The following is a 26,448-nucleotide window of genomic DNA, read 5'->3' on the forward strand; positions in this document are numbered from 1 at the left end:
GGCCTCAACTATTCACTATATTTATTAACGACTTAGATGACTGGATAAAGAGTCATAGAATCATCAAAATTACAGCACGGAAGGAGGCCATTTCGGCTCATCATGTCTGTGCCAGCCGACAAAGAGCTATCCAGCCTAATTCCACTTTCTAGCTCTTGGTCCGTAGTCTTGTAGGTTACGGGACTTCAAGTGCATATCCAGGTATTTTTTTTAAGTGGTGAGGGTTTCTGCCTCTATCGCCCTTGCAGGCAGTGAATTCCATACCCTCACCACCCTCTAGATGTAAAAAGTTCCCCTCAAATCGTCTCAAAACCTCCTACCAATTACTTTAAATCTATACCCCCTGGTTGTTGTTGACTCTAAGGGAAATAGGTCCTTCCTATCTACTCTAAGCCCCTCATCATTTTATACACCTCAATAAGGTCTCCCATCAGGCTCCTCTTTTCCAAAGAAAATAAATCCAGCCTATCCAATTTTTCCTCATAGCTAAAATTCTCCAGTCCAGGCAACATTCTCGTAAATGTCCTCTGTACCCTCTCTAGTACAATCACATCTTTCCTGTAATATGGTGACCAGAACTGCACGCAGAACTCTAGCTGTTGCCTAACTAGTGTTTTGTGCAATTGAAGCATAACCTCCCTGCTCTTGTATTCTGTGCCTCAGCTAATAAAGGCAAGTATTCCGTATGCTGCCTTAACCACCTTATCTACCTGTCCTACTTTCAGGGATCTGTGGACATGCACTCCAAGGTCCTTTTTGTTTTTCTACACTTCTCGGTGTCCTACTATTTATTGTGTTTTCCCTTGCCTTGTTAGCCCTCCCCAAATGCATTATCTCACACTTCTCCGGATTGAATTCCATTTGCCACTGTTCTGCCCACCTGACCAGTTCATTGCTATCTTCCTGCAGTCTACAGCCTTCTTCATTATCAACCACACAGCCAATTTTTGTATCATCTGCAAACTTCTTAATCATACCCCTTGCATTCAAGTCTAAATCATTGATATACACCGTGAAAAGCAAGGGACCCTGTACTGAGCCCTGCGGAGCCCCATTGGAAACAGCTTTCCAGTCACAAAAACACCCATCAGCCATTACCCTTTGCTTCCTGCCTCTGAGCCAAGTTTGGATCCAACTTGCTATTTTGCCTTGGAGCCAATGGGCTTTTACTTTCGTGACCAGTCAGCCATGTGGAACCTCATCAAAAGCCTTGCTGCAATCTATATACAATACATCAAATGTGATGGCCCCAAAAAGAGCACAGTTAAGTAACCAGTGCTCGGGCCTCTTTTTCAGGCTTGGGTTCCTTTCCTCCTGAAGAAGTGCCTTCATTACTCTTCTAGATTGGTTTGAAGGGAGTGGGTATCCTAGTTTCACTCTTGCTCTTCTGCATCACGAACAATAACTGACCGCAAGGAACACTGAAAGATATCATTAAAACAGAAAATACTGCAAATACTTAGCATGTCAGCCAACATCTGTAGTGAGAGAAACCGAATTAGCGATTGATGTAAATGGCCACCATGATGTCAGTTTCCACCATTTTCTGTTTTTATTTCAGATTTCAAGTACCCACAATGTTTTGTTTTTGTAAAGGATGGCAGAAGGGCATTGGTTTGTGGAATAGGCAGACTGATGGCAGAAATGTGAAGTAATACATTTTTGGAAGGCAAAATGAAGGAAGCGAGTATACATAATGAAAACCTGCTGAAGGGTATTGATTAACATGGCATACATAGGGGTATAGATACACACTTCCCTGAAAATGCTTGTTGAAAATGGTTGCCACAAAGGAAGCAGAGTGTAACTGTTGACCCTGAAAGTTCTAAAATATGTACTCTGGTAAATATTTTCCACACCAAATAGAGAAACCAAATTTATACTTTATAATGTATTGAAAAATTCTGCATTTGCACATCGATCCTGTCAACTTTTTTCATTCTAAATTCCTGTGTCCACATTTATAATGGAATCTTGTGCTGTAGTTAGCCTGTTGCCACTGGGAGTACTGCATTGCCACCACTGGCAGATGGGTGTAATTACAGCGTGAATTGGGCAGCTTCCATTCTAAATGTCGACAGAATAATTTATAATGAAGAAAGTAAAATAAGGACAGAATGTATGACTTTAAAGTGGGTACTGAATTACATCTCCACGTCCTGGTCTAGTTATCCCCAACCTCTACTACTGCTTCCCCTGAAGACTACATTTGGTCTTGTGCATGCCACAGGCGATCAACTATATGTAGTCTTAATCTTTTGCAATGTAGGGAGGAGCTATGCTCAATTTTTATATGAAGTTATTTATTTTACATCTCAGCCAGTGCATTCAGGCTTTTGTTAAACATATTTTTGGAAGTTATTTTATTGTATCACTTATTCATTACCTCGTCCATGACTGCAATTACGTAATTTGTTGGGATGTTACTACTATATCATTTATATATTGTTTGAGCTACATCCTTTTAAGGTTATGTTGTCTCCCATCTGAGATGGGACGAGATCTGCCTCGATCTCTATCTGTATTCAACCTTCTAAAAACTTTTTTTTCTTAAATTCTTTATGAAACTGAAAGTGACAGCGGTAATGGCAAAAACGTGTTTGATTTAAATAGGTAGCTTTCCTTTTTAGGAACAAAGATAGCTAGGAGCACAGATATGATAACAGTAATGCACAGATGTTCGCCCTTAGTTCTTGTCCTTGGTTACTTAAAGTTCTTTGTTGTTTGACCATTGGGTCCAGTGTCATTGTTCAGTTGGATTTCATTGTATGGCAGCATTGCAGTGGAAGAGTACTATAACTTTTTTTGCCTCCCTACCCCCACTACTGCTTTGAAGTTGAAGTCTGGTAGGACTAGCCTGCACCAGTTCGACCGTCAGTAGTTCCGAGTTTTTTTTTTAATAGCAACATTCATGATACCTAGTGCCATCACTAAAGTCAACCCCAATTCCACTTCAAGTAGCATCACAGCTAGTGACTGTAGGTTGGGACAAATGTTGTCCTTCTGATTTTGAAAAGGCTCCTGCACAATGGTATTAGACCTACCTGTATTGTTCAATATGTTGGCCACTAGCCACATGTGACTAATTTGGAATCCTGGTGTGGCTAATTGCATTTTTGATTTAAAATAAATGAGTTTCAGGCACCGTTGGGCATGTGATCTCAATACTCAAATTAACACAGCGTATGGATGTGTACTTTAATCTTTTCTGTGCGATTGTTGGTAAAATGGTACAACACTAAGCAGCATGCGCAAGTGTTATTTCATTGTTGTGTGTGCTTTACTTCCTTGGTTACTGCTTGTTGATTATCCGTTAAAATGGTGTGCAACACGGGTGAAAGTGGCAAACTTCAGCACCATGGACACACCAGCAACATTGGAGGTGGGAGCTGTCATCGTGGTCTGCTTGACCAATCGGAATAACCGCAGACAGCAAGCTCAACCAATAACGAGCAACTCCAACAGGGCACGTCATGGCATAGGGCAAGCTGCATCCACCTGTGCTCTGGATGGAGAACAAGGGCACGTCTTGTGCGAGTCAACATTCTCTGCAATCCCTCTGATGAAGTCAAAGTACCGCTTGCAACTGCTGGACAAAAATCTAGAAGCTGCAGTAAGATGTGCTGTCTGATTAAATCCATGGCAGAATTCCAAACCTTGAAAGAGAAAGATTGCAAAATTTTGCACTGAATGATGGTAGATGTTTAAATATATACACTTGAAGCACTTATACCTATATTGTGTGTATGGTATTTTCTAAAATTAGTGCACATGGTTAAAATAGTGTCGCTGTAGCCATGCCTGTAGATAGTTAGCGATTTTATTTGGACAACACTGTATTAGACCAATGTCTCCCAAGGTTTCAATTTTGGGTGGGTCACCTTCAAAATTTTCCCATCTCTGCTGTTGTTGCAGGAGCTAGAAATGATCAAACCCAGAAGTGCTAGGCTAAATAAATATACATTCAGGGAACGAAGATAGCTCACAGGCATGTGGATCACTAATTTTGATCCATCACATTTTGTCAACTGAATTTTTTGGGTTATTGATCAGTGTTAATTGCAAATGTATGTGACAGATATTTTAAAAATAAACAGACTAGTTTTTAATTATTGGGTGTGACTCATTCTGTTTGTCGCTGCTACTTGTGAGTAATGGGCACACGTGACAGAATCCCATTAAATATACATTACGAGTTAGGAGCCAGTTTCTGTTACACAAACAATTGAATCAGTAATGAGGTTGAGGGAATGCATACATGTCCAGTTGTGGTAAGTGAAGTAGGATCATGATGATGGGCATAGCCTTGCTGTCATTGTTTCTTTTTTTGTTTTGCAATTGTAGTAGTAGAAGGAATTGTTGAGGGGCACTGCGTTTGTGCCTTGTAGGGAAGATTGGAAACCCTGATGAGATTTAAAGTCATCTTATAACCTTGGCCTCCTGTGGCATCAGATGAAAATGCTGCTCACATCCCATCCAAGTGGGCCTGGACGATGGTACAAGTAGTATGGTGGAACACTGTCAATTTGGTTGCTTGGAGTTCTTGATGGAGACATTTTCTGATTGTAGCAGTGTGTAAGATAGGATAAGATTCTGCAGATCATAAAATAAATTTAATTAGCATACTGACACATCATTTACATTGGATAATACTGTAAAATTGGGACATTCCCAATGGAACTACAATTCCATTTAAAAGGCATAACCCAGAATTACATGATTTAGAACTGAGGAGTCATAAAGTAATGGTAGAGGTGAGTTTCAACTCTGAAGATAATAGAAATTCACAAAGTATGCAAGTTAAAGGTGAGATTAATTTTCAAATACTTTCAAAAGGAAAATTAAGCATTTTGTACCAAGATTAAAGTTGTTGTTTTTGTAATTTAAATGCACAAAGTAATTTAACTTTTCTCCCTTTCAAAGGCATTACATTGTGCTGCTGGCGAGTGCCCCAACGGAAAAACAGCACTTAGAATGGTAAGTACTAGAGACTGTTGTAATAAGCATTAAAATTGGTTATTGGGTTATGATTGTATCGTGGCTGATAGACATGCCCCTCGTTAATATGAAAAGGCCTGTTAATGTCATAATGTGGTAATTTTCTCAAATTGCAATTTTTTGCAACGTTTGGGTGCTACAGAGGTGATGTAATGACCCCTATATCATCTCTGATGTCTCCTAGAGTTGAATAGCCTGCAGCATATGCCCAGTCACAGTGTAGGTTTGCAATGAAGAATGGGCATTTGAGAGATACAGAATGGTTATCGAAACCCATTGAACCATTCAGCAGTGTAAGTCAGGAGAGTAAGAAAGCAAAAAGTTTAAACATAATGCACACTGGCTCAGAAATTGCGGTCGGAGGCCTCCCGCGGACGAATGCCTCCGACCGAATTCTTTTTTACAAAAGTACCTGGTGGTCCCAGAGGAACGTAGACTTGTGCTCAGAGGCCTACATGCACAGTCCGGCATAGGGGCCCATGTATTCCAGGAGCGTATGTGCAGCCTGGCATCACGTGGGCCGCACCAACTAATGAAAATGGTGTATCCCCATTCACAGTAATGGTGAGTTCTGTTTATATGGAGAGCGCCATTTCAATGAATGGGGATATTCCCCAAAACACACATTTTAAATAAATAAGAAAAACACTTCACATATTTAAAATGAATTAATTAAATGTTTTCGGCAAAAAATTATTTTAAAACGTTTTTTCCTATATTTTAATAGGGGTAAAAATAAACTTACCTTAATGGAAAGGGTTTTAATATAAAAATGATAGAAAAATAAAATTTTAGCAATCTTGCTGTATACATAATGACAAATACATTTGTTGCATTCCAACGTAACTCATTGGCCCCTATTTTCCACTTGCTGGATTTTTGGCGCCCGCACATGTTGACGTACGATTTTTTTTGTGTATGTTTGCGGCAGAAAAAAAAAATCAGCACTTTCACCAAAGAAATATTTCAATTTGGCACAGTACTCAAGTTAGTCTGAGTGGGTGGAGCTTCAAGTCTGCGCTTAAAAACTCTGGGCATGTGCGAAAAGCTGAAGTTGCCAGGGCATCCAGAGACACAAAAGCTCGCTCCCCCGAAAGGACTGCTGCTGAAAGGGCCACAAAGGGCCCTCCTCCCACCCACCCCGGCTGGACTAGCTGCCACCATCCCCTCCCCTGGGCTGGAGGTGAAGGGGGGGGCATTTGGCCCGAGATTCCAGCAGGGGGTGTGGGGGAGCAGTCCTATCGGGCCGGGATTGCAGTGGGCGGAGCAGTCCTATTGGCCCGGAAATCTTCTTTCCTTGCTCCAAAGAGAGTTGCCTTTGGGGAAAAAAAGTTTATTTTGTATTCTTATTGCCTCGCTCCTGCCCTCTTGTACGGCGCACCGATTCCTTAAGTTAACGTACATTTTTTTTTTTTGCGGTGCTTTTGGGCAGTGTGCGCTGCGCTGAAAAAAAATCATGGACGACCAAAATCGATTTTTAAGTCCACAAAAATGGCACCCGATCCCGTTTTGACTCATGTCTGCGCCAAAAACTTTTAAATTGGTGCATATGGTCGGCGCCGGTGTCCAAAGGTTGGAAAGTGAGTATTTCACGCCAAAAAACGGCGCACAATCGTGGCGAAAATAGAGCCCCAAGTGTGTGAAGTCTTGAGTTGCTTGTGAGATGTGATAAAGCACTATATAAATGCAAGTTTTTATTCTACCACATTAAGTTGTATTTGCTTACCTCCTTGGATGTATAACTCAACCCACATTTTAACCAATTAGATGGATACTGGTTTTAGTTTTGTCAAGCCTTGACAAAGTGCAATGCCATATGTAGTTTGCTGGGGCTCCTCATCTCCATTCAGTAACAATGTTTTTTGTGTTTAGGGTGGGATTGGTGGAATCCAAAATCCGAATTCTGATTAGCAGCTTAGAAAAGAATGAGTTCATTACTCTGGCTCATGTTAATCCACAATCATTCCCAGCTCCAAAGGACAATCCTGAGAAGTAAGTAATTTTGTCAGTTTTTGTGACTATTTTTAGGATTATAATTTGGTTTATTTTAAATGGTTGCTGAGCAAGAGAATAAAAATGCAAGATTAACCTCTAGCAGTGCTAAAGGTTAGAAGGCGGTTTGACCGGAGAGCTGGGAAGTTTGCAGCCGCCTTTTATACAGTTTGGCAACTGATGAGGTCTCCCATTGTTCCGTGCTTTTCTATTACAGGGATGAATTCAGCACAATGTGGGTCATTGGGATAGTCTTTAAGAAAGTGGAAAACAGTGAGAACCTGAGTGTTGACCTGACATATGACATTCAATCATTCACAGATACTGGTAAGAGCCATTTGCTGTCTCAAGAGAATACTGCAGCTATTATACATTGAATTTAGGATTTTTTCATCCTGTTTGATAAGCGAGTCTGCCATTATTTTATGTAGGAAATCCATTTGGATATGTCTTGGGGAAAGTGTGCTAGTGTGGAATAACTTTCTTGGTTAGTCGATATTTTGAGTAGAGTTTTGCTTCAGTTTATCTGTGGTTAAGATGCATGAAGAAATAGGCCCATAGGATGTTTACATACTGCATTAATAATAAAGCAAATCATGCCAGAATACACCAAACTTAAACTGCCCCCTGACTGGGGATGAGGGGGGGTGGGCAGCATGTTTAGCAGGGGCCCCCGGACACTGGTTCCATAGGCCAGTGTGTTAATCTGCCCTTCCTTCAGCCCAAATAAAAGTTGATTGTCCAGTTGGCAAACTAAATTTGACGGTATGTTTTCAGTGATACTGGTTCTAATTGAATACAAGTTTTAAAATTTATTAAGTGTCTTATGGTAAAGTCAGCAGTTCGCTGCAGGACTGTGTCTCCTATTTGTTTTGACTGTGTCTCCTATTTGTGGCCACACTCACTCAAAGATGACAACCATCACAGATGTGCCATTCATCTGAACCATACATTCTTGTCCTTCTGATATCTTCAGCGAACCTTTCATTTCTAGGGTTCGGCTTCAATACAGATCCTTTTGCTTTTGGATACTTCCTTCATGGCTACTATGGTTTCAGTCCCAAGACCGTCTGAACTTGAAATAACACTTTCTGTGGTGGTGGACTCTTCCATTTTCCTATCTGCTATTTGTAGGATATGGGGAAATTCCTACCCTTGGCGTTACTTCCATTTTCAGGAATGTTATGTGAAGATGGGGGCCCTTGCAGGAGGAAAGGAGTGTTGATTGTAAAGAAGGCCAGTAGCAGAAGGCTAATTTCTCCTACCGTTACAGTTTATAGACAAGCAATGAACAGCAAGATGTTTGAAGCAGATATGAGAATTGCAGCAATGCATGTGAAAAGGAAACAGCTCCATCTGCTTCTACCCAGTTATGTTCAACAAAAAAAGAAAAAGGTAACCTTTTACATTTCGATGATCCATAAAAGGAATCATGGGTCTCCCCAATTTCTATGGCGCTTGAGTGAGCGCGATTGGAAATTGAAAACTTTCTGTCTACATCTGTTGTTACAAGGAGCTAATAAGGAACTAGAGGAAGTGAATCTTTGGTCCCGTTTACTCATTATCAGCTCTGTTATTCCATCATCTTTCGTAAATAAATTGTTTGCTTGTTAGACTGCAAAAATAATCCTAGAAATACTGCAAGTTATAGCTATAACAAAACGCTTGATATTTTTGATGTTCCATTATAATTGATCTTTTGGCAATTGTCCAACAAAAATGATTGGATATTTTTTTTTTCCATTCAGTCTGTCAGGCCACTGACTCATAAGAACATAAGAACATAAGAATTAGGAACAGGAGTAGGCCATCTAGCCCCTCGAGCCTGCTCCGCCATTCAATAAGATCATGGCTGATCTGGTCGTGGACTCGGCTCCACTTACCCGCCCTCTCCCCGTAACCCTTAATTCCCTTATTGGTTAAAAATCTATCTATCTTTGACTTGAAAACATTCAATGAGCCAGCCTCAACTGCTTCCTTGGGCAGAGAATTCCACAGATTCACAACCCTCTGGGAGAAGAAATTCTTTCTCAACTCGGTTTTAAATTGGCTCCTCCGTATTTTGAGGCTGTGCCCCCTAATTCTAGTCTCCCCTACCAATGGAAACAACCTCTCTGCCTCTATCTTGTCTATTCCTTTCATGATTTTAAATGTTTCTATAAGATCACCCCTCATCCTTCTGAACTCCAAGGAGTAAAGACCCAGTCTACTCAATCTATTATCATAAGTTAACCCCCTCATTTCTGGAATCAGCCTAGTGAATCGTCTTTGTACCCCTTCCAAAGCTAGTATATCCTTCCTTAAGTAAGGTGACCAAAACTGCACGCAGTACTCCAGGTGCGGCCTTACCAATACCTTATACAGTTGCAGCAAGAACTCCCTGCTTTTGTACTCCATCCCTCTCGCAATGAAGGCCAACATTTCATTTGCCTTCCTGATTACCTGCTGCACCTGAAAACTAACCTTTTGGGATTCATGCACAAGGACCCCCAGGTCCCTCTGCACCACAGCATGTTGTAATTTCTCCCCATTCAAATAATATTCCTTTTTTATTGGTTTTTTTTCCCCCAAGGTGGATGACCTCACACTTTCTGACATTGTATTCCATCTGCCAAACCGTAGTCCATTCGCTTAACCTATCCAAATCTCCTTGTAGCTTCTCTGTGTCCTCTACACAACCCACTTTCCCACTAATCTTAGTGTCATCTGCAAATTTTGTTGCACTACACTCTGTCCCCTCTTCTAGGTCATCTATGTATATTGTAAACAGTTGTGGTCCCAGCACTGATCCCTGTGGCACACCACTAACCACTGATTTCCAACCGGAAAAGGACCCATTTATCCCGACTCTCTGCTTTCTGTTCGCCAGCCAATTCTCTATCCATGCTAATACATTTCCTCTGACTCCGCGTACCTTTATCTTCTGCAGTAACCTTTTGTGTGGCACCTTATCGAATGCCTTTTGGAAATCTAAATACACCACATCCATTGGTACACCTCTATCCACCATGCTCGTTATATCCTCAAAGAATTCCAGTAAGTTAGTTAAACATGATTTCCCTTTCATGAATCCATTCTGCGTCTGCTTGATTGCACTATTCCTATCTAGATGTCCTGCTATTTCTTCCTTAATAGTTTCAAGCATTTTCCCCACTACAGATGTTAAACTAACCGGCCTACAGTTATCTGCCTTTTGCTTGCCCCCTTTTTTAAACAGGCATTACATTAGCTGCTTTCCAATCCGCTGGTACCTCCCCAGAGTCCAGAGAATTTTGGTAGATTATAACAAATGCATCTGCTATAACTTCCGCCATCTCTTTTAATACCCTGGGATGCATTTCATCAGGACCAGGGGACTTGTCTACCTTTGTCCCATTAGCCTGTCCAGCACTACCCCCCTAGTGATAGTGATTGTCTCAAGGTCCTCCCTTCCCACATTCCTGTGGCCTGCAAATTTTGGCATGGTTTTTGTAGCAAAATAATTGTTTAAGGTCTCAGCCATTTCCACATTTCCCATTATTAAATCCCCCTTTTCATCTTCTAAGGGACCAACATTTACTTTAGTCACTCTTTTCCGTTTTATATATCTGTAAAAGCTTTTACTATCTGTTATGTTTTGCGCAAGTTTACCTTCGTAATCTATCTTCCCTTTCTTTATTGCTTTTTTAGTCGTTCTTTGCTGTTGCTTAAAATTTTCCCAATCCTCTAGTTTCCCACTAACCTTGGCCACCTTATACGCATTGGTCTTTGATTTGATACTTTCCTTTATTTCCTTGGTTATCCACAGCTGGTTATCCCTTCTCTTGCCGCCCTTTTTCACTGGAATATATTTTTGTTGCGCACTATGAAAGAGCTCCTTAAAAGTCCTCCACTGTTCCTCAATTGTGCCACTGTTTAGTCCTTGTTTCCAGTCTACTTTAGCCAAATGGCTCTTCACATTGATTTTTTTTTGTGATTCTGGTTCTAATTGAATACAAGTTTTTAATTAAAATTGTTAAATTCCTTGCGTTGTGCATGGAATGGTGGGATGCAAGTTGCATTGCTGAATTGCCAGGTTCCACTGGAGCCTTGATTCTTCCCTGTGGGGGGAGGGGAAGAGAGAAAAGCCTTGTACGCTGTGTAACCTGAAGGTAGCGAAGGATTTGATACCCATCAAAACTAAACTGGAGGAATTGAGAGTCCCATGTGTTGCACTTACTTTTGCAATACAGCGATTTTCATTGTGAAGGAAAACCACCACATCCCTTGTCTTATTCTGAATCACTGGATATGCTTCAGAACAAGACCAGTCGCATTCGTGGCTAAGCTTGTAGTACCATCCTTAAATGAAATCTATTTGAGGCTGGTCTCAGCGACATCAAGAAAGGGTTTTACTTGTGTTTTAGTTTGTCTACTTGTTTAATAATTTCCTTTCTTTTTTCCCCGCCACCTGAGATATATATTCTGTGACCTTTGAGGGGTAAAGTTAATCGCCATCTGTTAGCCTGCTCCTGTCCAGTCAAATCTAATTCTCCTCTTAATACTGCTTCTTCCATTCTGACTATTGTTTTATAAACAGCTGGTGCATGAAACTTGCCAAGAAATGCAGATTCTGAATCTGCTATCTAACTTTTTTTGAAACTTCTTTTTCATAAGCATTCAGTGGAGGGGAACAAAGCCAATTGTGAAGATGAAAATAGTATGGAGGCCTCTCTAGACAGTGACCACAGCCTGCTAGTGCCTTCCAGTCCATTACAGAATGCCAACAGCCCACAGAGGTAAGCTGGATGTTATTTCCTCCATTTCTTCTTTAACAACAGTTTAGTTGAACTGTTTTGCTGTCTTGGGATTACATCCAGAATATCACTTTGGAAATTTATTCCCACTGTTTTGCACAGCATGCTAATTGACTGGGATTTGCAATGGGACAAACTCGGTAGAGTTGATTAAACATTATTCTCCATAGCTAAAATCACATGCTTGTGATCAGATGGGGTGGGATTCATTTAAACAGGAGTAGGCCATTTAGTCCCTTGAGCCTGTTCTGCCATTCAATGAGATCATGGCTGATTCCTGCTATTAACATAGGAACATAGAAAATGCAGTTTTTTTTTTATAAACAGAAAGCTTAGTTTCCCCATACAATAACTGGTGTTCAGCTATATTTTTTTTTCTTAAATTACCCAGATGTGTTTTTGAAGGTGAAGTTTGAGGTAAGGGTTACAGTTTTCCATTTCTATACCTGACGAAACTCTTTGGAAGAATTGCAGGTGAATAAGTTGGTCATTGCGATATCTGAAATTTAGGAAGTGATTTATTTTTTTAAAACACACAAAACCAAGGTCAAAGAACATGATTCTTTATTTTTCTCACCTTTTTTCTTAGCTGTGCATAAGTAGATTGTTCAATATTTTTTTCTTCTCACTTGGAACAGTCCTGTTACTGCTGCATCGACAGCGAATGCTATCAGTGTTCAGAATTCAGAAGCCCAGGCGGAATCCGAGACTAGTCCTTCCAAAAGAAATTCCATTTCCAGCTCGGGGGGTAAGTAGCAGCCCTTTCTATTTACTTCAGATGGGTAGAAGTTGAATGAAGGAATGTGAGAGGGGGAGGAGGGTGGGGGATGAGGAAGAAATACCGACTTCTCTCCACTGTGCAGCTACTCTAAACTCTTTTACAAGATGCTGCCATACCCTTTACTGTGCCCTGTATCATTTTCTGTCTTTGTGACATTTTTTGCTTCTAAATCCTTGATTTACCTGGGCTCAGTTAGATCAGATCAGACAGTAGCCTTATTGGTTATAAGATGCACTTGGCTTACCTGTTCTGTTACTGATGTACAGTTTCTGTTCCTCTCTTCTATCTTTCCCCACCCCTCAAAAAAAAAACTGCTTATCTATGTTTTATGGGGTCATGGATTATAAAAAAGAAATTTTATTTTCTACTATTTTGCAGTTTCTGTGGTAAGAGATACGTGGTAACCAATGTCCTGTGAAACTGCGCAGCGGCGCGCACTCACGAGGTCCTGTGCATGCCTCTGGCTTTACAAAGGAAATAACCGCGCACGCGCAAAAAATTAAATGGGCCGCACAGTCAGTTAAAGGGTCTGTGCACCCGAATAACAATTACAGGGGACATTGGTGGTAACATATCTAGATGTTTGTCTACTATTTGGGGGTTTCCGAAAGAACTGTACATTATTATAGGTAATGTCTGAAAGAAGTTGTAAAGCTCCCTCCCATGCTATCTCATGGTTCTCATTCTGATTGGGTCTGGATTACAACTGCTCTGCTGTATTATTGTTTGTGTTCTACCTGTTACTTGGGATCTCAATGCTAACTGCTGTAGGTAAAGACTTAGAGCTCAGACATGGACCCGTATAGAGAGGGGAGAGAATTCCCACATATTGTTGATTTCTTAAAGGGGCGGATATTTTTCCCTGTGAGGGCAGCATGTTGGAGGTTGAACTTTTCCAAGAATGAGGATGTTCTCAATTACAGTAGACATTTTTGTATGGATTAACATTTTAGCTTCTGAACTGACTTAAAGATAGGGAGGGTCATACCTGGATGCCATGAAAGACTGGGCGCTTCAATTTTTGCTAGAAATTAAAGAATTCTATTATTTAGAGCCCAGTTTATGTGAATAGTTAAATAACCAACGTGGATTTATTTTCTCTTCTAGGCTCATCTTCGTCATCCAGTGAACACATTCCTCAGGCCTCTCCCATACCTGCTTCTACTGCACAGCCAAAATCAGTAGTTAACCGGGTTTCGTCTACATGTGTCAGCAATCAGCCTCCAAATGCAACCACAAAACCACCCAGTCCTGTTGCGGTTGGGGGAAAGAGACCAGCATCGCCTCCTACAAGTAATTCTGCAAAGAAAGAGGTTTGTACACTTATTTTTGTGCTGATTTGCTGTATTTCCCACAGTTGAAGGATCTCAGATCAAGTACTACTTTTGATTATTCTAACTTAACAAATTTGTTTCTGCTTTAATTTATTTTCTTGCCCTTTTTGCTAGTTAGCATGAAGGCAGTTTAATTTACCATCTTTTTGGTAGGGTGGGGAAGAGGAGGAAGCCTAGTAATGGGAGAATGGAACCGAGCTGGTTCTCTGCAGCAAAGTTGGCAATCTGGTACTTGGGCCAGACAGAGCTGCAATGCTCAAGGATGCTGTTGATGATTTGGGTAATGACTGACCAGCTAACCTGGCTCAATAATGGAACCTAGGAAGTAGATGTCATTGCGGGGTGGGGGGAGAGGGGAGGGGAGGGGAGAGGTGGCTAGGATTCTTCCCTTCGGCTTTAGGTAACCCTGAAAGTCAATAAATGGGGTGGTCATAAGTTGGGCAAATAGTGCAAAATTTACCAGTGCTCTGTGCTGGTAACCTTTAGCCAGTTAAACCCCTATCCATACCATGCTGCACCATGGCTCATGCAAACTATTGGCTAACTTTGTTGGGCTCAATAAAATCTGTGTCCCCATGGAAAGAGTGCCTACACTCTAGGAGGAAAATAGAAACTCTGCTTCTGTGGATTATTCAGTAGTTCAGAATGGAGTCTCTTGAAAGCATGGTGATGAGTTTCTAGTGCGTTGAACACTCAGCTGAACAAAAAGAATTGTTGGTTAGCTGAGAGAAAGCACTAGTGTGGTTTGAAACTCGAGACTGGAGGGTAGCTGTTTTTCTTTTTACTTGCTAATTATAAATAGTTTAATAGAGGGACTTTTACTCAGCACCCCATATTTAGTCATTATTTTGCTCCACTTGCCAAACTATGGCCCCAGCTCAATAGTTTCATCTTTCACAGACTAAAATATATGATGTATTTGTTGAAAATGTATAATTCTCATTTAAAAACACCTTTGCTAAAGAAAGGAAGTAGTTATGTGCTGTATGCTGGATCTGGCAAACTTGAATGATTTTTTTTAACCTGTCCAGAAGATGGGTTTAGAATTCATTTTCCTGGACTGTTATGAATTTAGGCCAGGAGTCCAGGATGCTATGAATTGGTGCTTTTTGAGCACAAAAATCACCTAAAAGGTGCATCTAACTTGACGACTTTTTGTCATAAAATGTCAATTCTTGTGTGAAGGATTAGCAAAATAAAAGCTGATTTCAGCAGCATAATCGAGCACCAGTACAGAAACCGAATGCAAGCTCTAGTCCCACCATCCTCCTTGTTACAATAACTTGCTCTGCTATTGAGAGATTATTTTCCTGCAGTTTTTAATTTTGTACTAAAAGGAATTGCGGATAATTGTAGATACTTTGTGCAATGGGAAAATTGCTAAAAATATAAACCCTGTAAATCTAAGTATGCCTGTTGCATTAATTGTAGGTTAACAAGGTGAGGCTTACTTCAATGTTGTTTAGGAGATCCCACTGGAAAGCAAGTCCCAGGACCAAGATAAATGTGGTGTTTGTACATTGAGGCAGTGCATTCTAGGTTTTGTATTTATTTTTCGAACCCTATGACCTCCCATTTTGATGCACCAGAATTTTAAGTGTTATCTTTCATATGTTTGTGACATTCAAAAGTTTATCTTTTTTTACCCCTCAATATACAGATGTGTATACAATAGATTGCATTGCAATTAAGGTGAATGCCTGCCTGGTCCAAGAATAGAGATTTTTGTGCTGTCAGATATAGACTTGGGGTTTTGCATATTTTATCGGGCAGTTATTCATCCTGTCCGACAAAAGGAATGACAACAGGCAGATCATCTCTTATTTTCTGTTAATTGTTTAGGAGCCTGCAACGAATGGTGTAACAATGGATCCAAGTCCATCACAACACTTGAAAAGAACATCTACACAGACATTGGAAGATTCACCAAAGAGAAAGAAACTGGATGTAAGCGGTCTATTCCCTATATAGATTGTTAAATTGTGCCCATATTGAAGATTTTCTCTGACTTAATGCATGCCTCCTGTTTGCTTCTCTCCACTATCTTTAGAAGTTCTTTCAGCCACTACACCTTTACTCTTTTAAACTTTGTCCCTAACCCACCTCGCCCTTCTTTCCCTTCCTTCAAGTGCCTATCTCGTCTACTGTGCATTTGGTTCACTCCCCTCTCGCCCAGCAGTTCCTTGTGCTAGGGTTGCTTCAACATGCAAATTGTTTTTCTTAAGAAAAGACTGGGAAAGGTGGAAAAATATTCAATGCCAGTTCTTTTTTTTTAATAGTTTATATAAGCTGGAATTTAGAGCAAACCAATTGAACAATCAATGCAATTTGAATCTGTTCCTTGCTTGCCAGGGACCCGTCTCTGTGAACGAGCAGGGTGATTGTTCGAAAAGTCCTGTCTGTGAGAAAAAAATGGATGAAAATGCAAAGGTAAGATACAGCTTCTAGTGGAATACCAACAGTTGAATTTTAATACTAGTTTGGTGGAAAAATAGCTTTGAAATGTTCTCTAAACTTCACTCATTTGGAATTGCTACAGAAATACTTTTTTCAAAGCTTTAGAAATTATGAAAGGAAAGTAAGAAATAGAACCCATGGGCTTGATTTAAAAAAAAACAATGCGAGATTCTAATCTTGTGTATCCTGTTCAAGGTGGTATAATTCTGTGATATATTTTAGGTAAGTTCTAACCTATATTTGGCTTTCTTTTTTGTGCAGGAACTTGAGCCTGAAGAAAAGCTGACGCCAATCCCATCCAAGGCTTCCGTCTCTCAGGTAAGTATTCAAGATAGGTAGTGGAATTATCAGAGATACACGGCCAGCGCTGGGGATTATTGAGACGGTTTTTGGGGAGGGGGGGGGGAAGGTTGCCTGCTTTAATGATTCCCTCTCTCTCTCCCCTCCTGTAGGCACTAATTCATGTTGGGAATACAGTTCCACAGTCGTGGACCACCCACCAGTTATCTCAAACAGCCATTCTTCATTTATGTACATAGGTAGTGAGTGTCTGCAAGCTTTGTAACTGAGGGACATCACAGCTGAACTTCGTTCTGCCAATTCCCTCGTGTGTATTACCTAACTGGGATAATAGTTATGAACAGGAACTTTGGCTGTCTTTCCTCTTCATTCCCCCCAAAAACCTTGGGCGCGGAGGCTAATTGTTGTGCCTTATTGCCCATCCTAACAGAGGTTGTATCAAGAATCAAGCCTGTTCTGTATTGCACAGTACCAGGCTCGATCAGCTGAGCCAAGCAGAGACTCTTCAACTTTTATAGTAGTCTGTTTTTTTCCCCCTTGCACTGTACTCCATCTGGAGCCCAATAGCAGACTACTCGCTACTAGATGTCTGGTTTGAGCTCTTGCAACTGGTGTCTCTTCACTTCCGTTGGAAGCGTGTGGGCTCCACTTGTCGTCGGTGCATGATGACTGAGAAAGGTCATTGCCAAGCAGGAAATGGTGGCTGGCTGTAAATCTATGCTGTCAGTGGGTTGGAACACAAGTTTTCTCTGTCATGCAGCCAGAAACTGACTCTCCCAACATCTAGAAGTTCCAAATTGTTTTTACATTATTTGATGAACCAAAGTTTAAGTTCTGACAGCTACCAAGGTTGAAGAGAGATGAGATAATCATAGAATAGAATCATAGAAATTTACAACACGGTAGGAGGCCATTCGGCCCATTGTTTCTGCGCCGGCCAAAAAAGAGCTATTCAGTCTAATCACACTTTCCAGCTCTTCATCCGTAGCCTTGTAGGTCACAGCACTTCAAGTGCATATCCAAGTACTTATTAAATGTGATGAGGATTTCTGTCTCTACCACCCTTTCAGGCAGTGAGCTCCAGACCCCCACCTCCCTCTGGGTGAAAGAAATTCTCCTAAACTCCCCTCTAATCCTTTGACCAGTTTCTTTAAATCTATGTCTCCTGGTTATTGATCTCTCTGCTAAGAGAAATAGGTCCTTCCTATTCACTCTATTGAGGCCCCTCAGAATTTTATACAACTCAATTAAATCTCCCGTCAGACTCCTCTGTTCTAAAGAAAACAACCCCAGGTTATCCAATCTTTCCTCCAAGCTAAAATTCACCAGTCCTGGCAACATCATCGTAAATCTCCTCTGTACCATCTCTTTTTCAATCACATCTTTCTTGTAATGTGGTGACCAGAACTGTATTCAATACTCTAGCTGTGGCCTAACTTGTGTTTTATACCGTTCGAGCTTACCTCCCTGCTCTATATTCTGTGCCTCGGCTAATAAATGAAAGTCTCTCGTATGTCTACCTGTCCTACCTTTAAGGATCTGTGGATATGCACACTCTTAAGGTATATCTGTTCCTCTACATTTCTCAATATCCTACCATTTATTGTGTACTCCTTTGCCTTGTTAGTCCTCCCCAAATGCATAACCTCACACTTCTGCAGAATGAATTTTATTTGCCACTTTTCTGTCCACCTGACCAGTTGATTAGTATCTTCCTGCAGTCTACAGCTTTCTTCCTCACTGCCAACCACACGGCCAATTTTTGTATCATCTGCAAACTTCTTAATCATTCCCCCTATATTGAAGTCTTAAATTATTGATTATATACCACAAAAACCAAGGGACCTAGTAGTCAGCTCTGCAGAACCCCACTGGAAACACCCTTCCAGTCACAAAAACACCCATCGACCATTACCCTTTGCTTTCTATCACTGAGCCAAATTTGGATCCAACTTGCCACTTTCCCTTGGATCCCATGGGTTTTTACTTTTCTGACCAGTCTGCTATGTGGGACTTTGTCAAAAGCCTTGCTAAAATCTTATGTCGACTACATCAAACGCACTACCCTCATCGACACTCCTTGTTACCACCTCAAAAAATTCAATCAAATTAGTCAGGCACAACCCTTCCTTAACAAATCCAGGCTGACTGTTCTTGATTAATCCATGCCTTTCAACACTAGCAGTTCTCCAGTTCTCTGGCACCACATCTGTAGCCAGAGAGGATTGGAAAATGATGGTCAGAGCTTCCACTATTTCCTCCTGAGATACATTTCATCCAGGCTCTGGTGATTTATCTACTTTTAAAGCTGCTAATTCCCTTATTATTTCCTCTCTGTTTATCTCATCTAATATTTCACACTCCTCCTTATCTACAATGTCTGCATTGTCCCTCTTTTGGGAAGACAAGCGCAAAGTATTCATTAAGATCATCATAGGCAATCCCTCGGAGTTGAGGATGACTTGCTTCCACACTAAAAATGAGTTCTCAGGTGACTGGACAGTCCAATGCGGGACCTACAGTCTCACAGGTGGGGCAGACGGTGGTTGAGGGAACGGGTGGGTGGGGTGCCTGGGTTGCTGCGCACTCTTGCTTGTAGATGCTCGGCTTGAGCTTGCTCTCGGCGAAGCCATTCACTGAGATTCAATGACTCCATTCATTAAGACCCATACCCATGTCATCCGCCGCCACACACAGGTTACCTTTTTAGTCTCCAGAGGATGTGATTAGCTGCTGCCAAACTTGCGTTTTAAATTCATTAACATTGTAGCAGCACGTAAAAGCTGATGGGAGGCTAGAGGGGAGAGTGCGCGAGCAGTGCTGGAAGAGCATTCTCCGAGCCAAGAGCAGTAATGGTGTATTGAGCTCTGTTCCAGTGCTGCCCTGTTCTTCTCCTGTTTGATATCACTAACTGGTGCCAACAAGTTGCAAATACTGAAGTCTGCCTTCGTTGTAGGTTGATCCTGCAGCACTACCCTACGATGCACAAGAGCCCACTTGGGCCTCTTCCAGTGTTTTCCACCATTAACAATTCACTACAGTGTTTTTTCCCCAATATTCTACCCTCTTGTCTTTTTTAAAAGTTGAATGAAGGGCGTAGATAAACAATTCCAATAGATTGTATTAATATAACCACAGGCACCATCAGGGGCCACTGATGCCAGATCAGAAGAGGAAAGGTGAGCCTGGGGAGACAGTGGAGGTAGATAGTGTCAACAAATTTAAGACAGAACTTGATCATTTTGATGAAAATATCAGTGGCAAGCTATTAAACTCTTTGTTGGTCAGATGGACTACAGTGGTCCCTTCAAGTCTTGTATATTCCTAAGTTTTTGTATACTCTGTCTATACTGAACCTTTTCAATACTTGGTTGCAAGTGTTTACAGTTGCTAGCACCATTATTTGCCACCTCTCTTGCACTGATGCATAAATTAATCTTTTTTTTTTACACACAGGAACCAACGAGCACAGAACTTTCTGATGTCTCTTCCCTTCCTGTAAACCCTGTTCCAGTAGTTAAAAACTCGATAAAGCTGAGGCTTAATCGGTAGAACTGCTACCACTCCCGGGGCCATAGAACACAAAAATAACCAGGACACACACATGCACGAAAAAAAAAACACCTACAAGAAGAGTCATCTGTTTGCTGGCTACAGCTTCCTCCGTGGAAACATTTTAAAAAGTTCTTTGGACACAGGTGATCGTGGTATATGGTGAAGTTGGACGATAAAGGCTGTAGATTTTTTTTTTAAAACATGTCCTATAAGACTTGATCATTGTTGAATCTGGAGTCTGGTAGAACTCGACCAGTGATGATGATGCACTGCGGACTGACTGGTCATGCAGCGAGTGCATCTTGGCGGAGTACTGCTGATGTGTTGGCAACAGTTATGTTAGTTGAAACTCTTTTTTTCCCTCCCCCCTCCCCGAGAACCTTCCCCCCCCACCCCCCGGTTATCTTTGCTCTTAAACTGCCTTGCAATTGTGAAAAGATTTTTAACATTTTTGTTGACCAATTGTTCATTCATACGGGCATTATTTGTAAATTTAGGTTCGTGATGGTATTGAGAGAGATTTAATATTGAAGGACTCTTGTACCAGGCCATGCCATTATTGATTTCAGGGCACTAATCTATATGATCCAGTTGTTTCTTTTCTTCTTTCTAATAGCAACAAAAAAATCAGAGCTTTGTTTCTGGGGCATCTTACGACCTGGAAAAGGGGCAAAAGCTTCTGTGAGTTTTTTTTCCAGTTGCTTCCATTGTTTGTGTGCTGCTTTTTGATGCATTGGATATTAATTTGACTATTTACTTCTAGTTTGTGCCACTGTTGGGAACTGTTTGGGACTTATTTTGCCTCAATTAAATTCAGGATGGTTTATGCGTGACTGGTGGGCATCATATTAGGGCGCTTGATATTTCCACTTGGCGCTGGTTTCAAATCAAACCTTAAATAGGTTGGATTTAAGATTTGTTGCCATTGGGATGAGTCACAGCTTGACCAATGTTAAATCAGTTCCCAGTCAATTTGAAATCCACAGTGTAAAACTCATCTATATTTGACATTGATTGAACTTGTGTATATTTGATATTGATTGAAACTCCTAGGTGATTCGCTCCTGCTTGGAAAAAGCAGACTGTGTGCTTGTGCATGGCTCATGGGTTTGCAAACTGCATGGCCATTATGTATCCATGAAGCATGGTAAAGTGGGTTTAAGACTCCCCTCTTCTTGTTTAGCTAGGAATCTGGCGTTTGTCTTGTACAGTTGTCTACATTGACCCATTTGACCATGGAAAGTGGGTGTTACCATTGGGCAAACACATTTTTCTAGTACTTGCAGTTCCATTAAGTATCCCCAGTGTGCAACCAAATAATTCTTCCTTTCCCCAGAAGTACTGTTAGAAATTTTTTTTTTTTTTAATCTAAAACCCCTTCCTTTCGATCAGTGCAAATAAAACTGTATTTTCTTGTTGGTCCTCCAACATAATGTCACTTTTAAATCCCACTAGAACAGATGTGTGGGATGGATATTCTCCAGGCATGTGATAAGTAAATTGAAATCTCTGTAACCAATCAAATGTCCAGTTTTAATCGTGTCTCAAAACTACATGAAGAAAATCTTTTTGTTGCTTTTATGATCTGAGATGTGTTATCGCAACGTGAGATGTATGGCAACATGTTCAAAAAAAACAGGCACTTCCTCAGATTTAATGCATTCAAACAGGTCAGTAATGTTACCGTTTTTAAGTTTTACATAATTTTTTGCGGTATGTTCAGCTAACATTTATTCAGAAAAGCAAATTATCAAAGAGCTACTTGCTGTACTGGGCAAGCAAGTTCTAAGAGCCAGTTATGTGCATTTATTTACAAAAAAAAGAACATGACATTCAAGTTTTGCCATGCTGGAATTTGTGAACAGGTTATTGGCTCAGTCCATAACCATTTCACTCGAAGAGTCCACCTTTGCTAAAGCAGATCTGGACACTTCATCTGAAGGTGGGTCAGGAGTCCGAATCCTACGGTTCTCCATTATAAAACTCCTGTGCTTGAGTTTGTAACGAGATGATGGAGGGTTAGACTTCAACAATTCCTGAAAATATTTTTCATCTGTTTATTAAAAACAAAAGTGTAAGTGTTAAAATGTTGTGAACTTTTGGCTGAGAAGTGCTTTCAAAAGTACAAATGTATTTTACTGTTTTAATTTTTTTTAATTTAAAATTTAAATGCCCCCCCACCCCACACACACCAAGTGCCTAAGACTTGGTGACTGAAACTTTACCGCTAACTGATGAGGTAAACACATTTGCAAATCGCATTAATTTTGAAGTATGGGTAATTAGATTTCCTACGTGTGACCATTTGGAATTGGGAGAAGAGCAGAGAGCTGCATTTGAATTGCGTAGCCCTTGTGTTAAATGCACACGCACGCATTTCTCTCTTGGGTCCTGTAGACAACCTGTTCTTCTGTCCTGGAAACCGTTTCTAATTGTGAAATGGTTGACGCACTATGGCAGAGCTGAACAATATCCTTGCAAAACGTATTGTAAAATCAATTGTCTGTGTTCTGTTAAGTTTATTTTTTTTCCAGGAGTTCCAGCTATTTCCGAATCTTTCTTTTTGCTTTTAATGGTTAAAGTCTATTTAACAAATCATCTATCAAATAATTTACAAAGGGGATTTCCCAGAAACATTGGGCCTTCAGTTTGAAATGTGCTGTAAATTTCTTTTTTTTTTCCCCCACGTTTTGATATGCATGGTGGTACCGCAAAGTGTTCTAACATTTTTTGGGGGGGGTGGAGAGCACACTCAACTGAAACGAGCCATTAAAATTCCAGTGGTGGTCGACCAATGCAGTCTCTGCAGGACATGGAGCTTTGCTTGTAATTTGCCTGCCTCGCCTTCACCAATTTGGATATAAAAATATTGGTTATGGTTACTGATTAATTTATATAACTGAAGCTAAACTGCCTACATGGTAGCAGTTCTAGTAGTAACATCTTTTTAGATTTGTTTCCTTTTCAACACCTCTTGGTAAGAAGGGGTAGGAGGGGGGGGGGGGGGTATAATGAAGATCAAGAGCAGTTGTGATTTCCCCTTCTAGTGGACCTGCCATTGAATTGGAGTCCCTCAGAGCTCTTCCCCCTCTGCTTTATTGTAGTGTTGTGCTGGGCGCTACAGTTCAGGGTGTTTCGAAATTGATTTTTTTAGCAAAGAAAAGTTACAGGTTAAGAACGTAAGTAAACCAATTAGGAAAGTGAGTTCACTGTATAAAAGCCTGTTTTGGCCATTGTTGAAAAAGGGGCAGCTCTTTTTAATGAGTTTCCTGCTGTAGAGAGTAAATCCGGCAGATTCTTACTTCAGAGCATTGGAAAGAAAAGTAGCTAGCCTGGTCTTTCCCATCCGAGGAGTTAACCCCAACTAGTTGCATGTCTGTAGTAGGGAGAGAGTTATCCCAATTAATTTTACATAGATGAAATGAGATGTATACTGACTAACCATGAAAGTGCTTGCATAGTAGATTATAGTATATATTGTGATGTCTGATTTGAGTTTCTTTTTGCCGTGCATTTACATTAAGCCAATTTCTTTGCGTTTTTGAGACATTGAAACACCATTGCAGATCCTGTCTTTGTATTGCCAATATCCTAAGAAATTGGGTTGAGAAGAAGAAAACTTGAACACAACTAAGATGTGCAGCTTATTGCAGGGAGTAACCTTTTGCCATATATCTGGTATGATACACTTTTACTGCCAGTGTCGTCTCATCTGAGTTGCGCTATGAAATGCACTTCTAATATATATGTGCATTTGCATCACTTGTACACAGGGTCCAGGAATGCTAGGTTCACACTTGCTGGTTTGTACGGTATTGATGTATACAAGGCTTACATGCTCTTCCCATTAATAGCATACTCTTAAGAAATTTACTGCCTCTTTGGGTGCATTTATAATACAGCAGAATGAGACTCTTTCTAGCTCCCCCTCTCCTCCCCAGCCAAACAACTTTAGCCTTTATTCCAAACATTCCTATTAAGAAAATATTACAAATTATATAAGCCCATCCTGGTTGACCGGAACATTTCTTTTATGTGCTAATGACATTAACCCATTTTTAGGTTTGCATTTGGTGACCAGGTGGGAAATTGGCCCGTTAAACTCCATAAACACTGGGCCTTTTTAATAGGCAGCAGCAGGTTGTATGAAAGCTGCTCAATGGTGCTAGATACAATATCTGCTTGGGGCTTTCATGAGTGCTCTGTTTTCAGTGTGTTTAAGCCAACTATGTTTAATGAAACTTTTGACTGTGTTGCTTCTGTTTTGAATGCTTTTGTCTGCTAATACACTGATGGTTCCATTGCCACACTGCATGAATAGTGGTTATAAAACAGTAACTGCAGCCTAAAGTTCTTTCTATAAACCAGCGTTTTTTTATTTTTCCATGTGAATGAATTGGTGCTGGAATGACCTGTTCCCATTTAACAAGGTGATCATTAACTGGCTTTTACTGAATCAAAGTTTTTAAAACATGAAAGACATCGCAACGGTCACTCTTTTCAGGAATTAAAATGTTTCTGTTTACCTGCCTGAATGTGAAATCAAGCTGTCACAGATTGTGGTTGGGCGGGTTATTTGTGGACAAGCAAGAATTGAAAAAGCTTTTGCGTGAATCAACCTAGTGTTCTGCCAAGAAGAGTGCTAAACTATTTTTTTTTTCATTGTTGGTGAACTTGTCATAGTTTTCCCTTCCTCACAGTTTAACTGTTGCTTTCGCAAGCTGTACTCTGCGGCTCACAGATGGAGTTCTGTTTTTTTCATAGTGTCTGTACACTAGTAATTTTCAGAAGCTATTTTGTATAGAGATGTATTTCTTCATTTAAAATAAAAAATAAAAATGCAGCACAAAATCGAGTGACGTGTGGGTTCTTTGAGTGACGTGTGAATTCTTTGTGTTCAGGTTCAGCTTTGGTTACAGTGTCAGCCATGGCTCAATTGAGAGTCAGAAGGTTGTGGATTCAAGTCCTATTTCAGAGACTTGAGCACAAAATCTAGGTTGATACTTCAATGCAGTGCTGTATGGGAATGCTGCACTGTTGGAATAGTTGTCTTCAGATGAAACGTTAAACCAATGTTTGTGGGACCTTGTGTGCAAATTGGCTGCTGCGTTTCCCACGTTAAAACAGTGACTGCGCTTCAATTGTACTTCATTGGGCTGTAAAGTGCTTTGGGTTTGTACATTAAATATGATAGAAGCTGGAAAATGTGTTTCTCATTTGTCCGGCTCCACTCACAATCCGAAAAGTCCCCTTTCTTCCATCTTCTGGGTCCAGTTGACTGTTTAGGGCCTTGGGTGTGCCAGATAAAGTCCAGGCAGCACAAAGCTTAGAATCATAAGCACAAAAGGAGGCTATTTGGCTCAACATGCCTGTGCTAGCTCTTTGAAAGAGCTGTCCAATCACTCTGTCCCCTGCTCTTTTCCCATAGCCCTGCAAATTTTTCCTTTTCAAGTATTTATCTATTTCCCTTTGGAAAGTTACTATTGAATCTGATTCCACCATCCTTTCAGGCAGTGCATTCCAGGCGCAAATTTCTCCTCATCTCTCTTACTGATTTATCTTAGATCTGTGTTCTCTAGTTACTGAGCCTCCTGCCAGTTGAAACTATTTCTCCTTATTCACATTATTCTTAATTTTGAACACCTCCATGAAATTTCCCCTTTACCTTCGCAGCTCTAAGGAGAAGTATCCTTGAGTTAGTCTCCATCCCGCTGCCATGGATTTGAGTCTGACTACTCTTGAGTCATAACGTTGTCAGTTTTCCATTCAGCTTGACTAAGGAGCCCTGAATCAATGTCCATATTAAGAGCTGGGATGAATAATCTACTTTCTTCAGTGGTGCAAGATGTTTCTGCAGATGAGGAGCGAAGCAGTTCTTACGCAAGTTTGGTAAGTGTAAGGTTTGAAAATCCACAGCCTTATTTTATTGGAACACCCTAAGGACAAGAAAATTAAGATGGGATTGTCCTACACATTTTTTAAATGAACATTTTTGGCCAAGTAAAATCCTCAGACCAGGCAGGCTGGGAAACGTGTGGGCGGATACAGACATTGTGGAGTCTGGCTCATAAACGAGACAGAGGCACTGGCCAATGGGGGAAAAGTGCATTCTGACAGGCCAATCTGGTTGAGTTGGGCCTGAAGCGGGGAAATCCTCAACTAATGGGGACTACCCAGCCCAGTTTGAAAATATGACTCTTCCCTAATCAAATTATGAATGTGGACCATCATCTACCTAATTAATATGGACAGTGGA

General features: G+C 40.7%; 1 protein-coding gene across 1 annotated transcript in view; it reads left to right on the forward strand.

Moving 5' to 3' along the window:
* papola (poly(A) polymerase alpha) overlaps positions 1 to 25,043 on the forward strand; it is a 74,196-nt gene extending 49,153 nt beyond the window's left edge. The window contains exons 13-23 of the mRNA XM_070879614.1: positions 4,924 to 4,977; positions 6,871 to 6,990; positions 7,208 to 7,317; positions 8,264 to 8,385; positions 11,626 to 11,747; positions 12,404 to 12,513; positions 13,654 to 13,859; positions 15,723 to 15,827; positions 16,233 to 16,310; positions 16,599 to 16,655; positions 20,094 to 25,043. Coding sequence (XP_070735715.1) covers positions 4,924 to 4,977; positions 6,871 to 6,990; positions 7,208 to 7,317; positions 8,264 to 8,385; positions 11,626 to 11,747; positions 12,404 to 12,513; positions 13,654 to 13,859; positions 15,723 to 15,827; positions 16,233 to 16,310; positions 16,599 to 16,655; positions 20,094 to 20,189 — 1,180 coding nt within the window. The 3' untranslated portion in view covers positions 20,190 to 25,043. The remainder of the gene's footprint in view (positions 1 to 4,923; positions 4,978 to 6,870; positions 6,991 to 7,207; positions 7,318 to 8,263; positions 8,386 to 11,625; positions 11,748 to 12,403; positions 12,514 to 13,653; positions 13,860 to 15,722; positions 15,828 to 16,232; positions 16,311 to 16,598; positions 16,656 to 20,093) is intronic.
* Positions 25,044 to 26,448: the final 1,405 nt, after the last annotated feature.

The sequence above is a fragment of the Pristiophorus japonicus genome, chromosome 4, assembly GCF_044704955.1.
Source record: "Pristiophorus japonicus isolate sPriJap1 chromosome 4, sPriJap1.hap1, whole genome shotgun sequence".
NCBI classification, from domain to species: Eukaryota; Metazoa; Chordata; class Chondrichthyes; family Pristiophoridae; genus Pristiophorus; species Pristiophorus japonicus.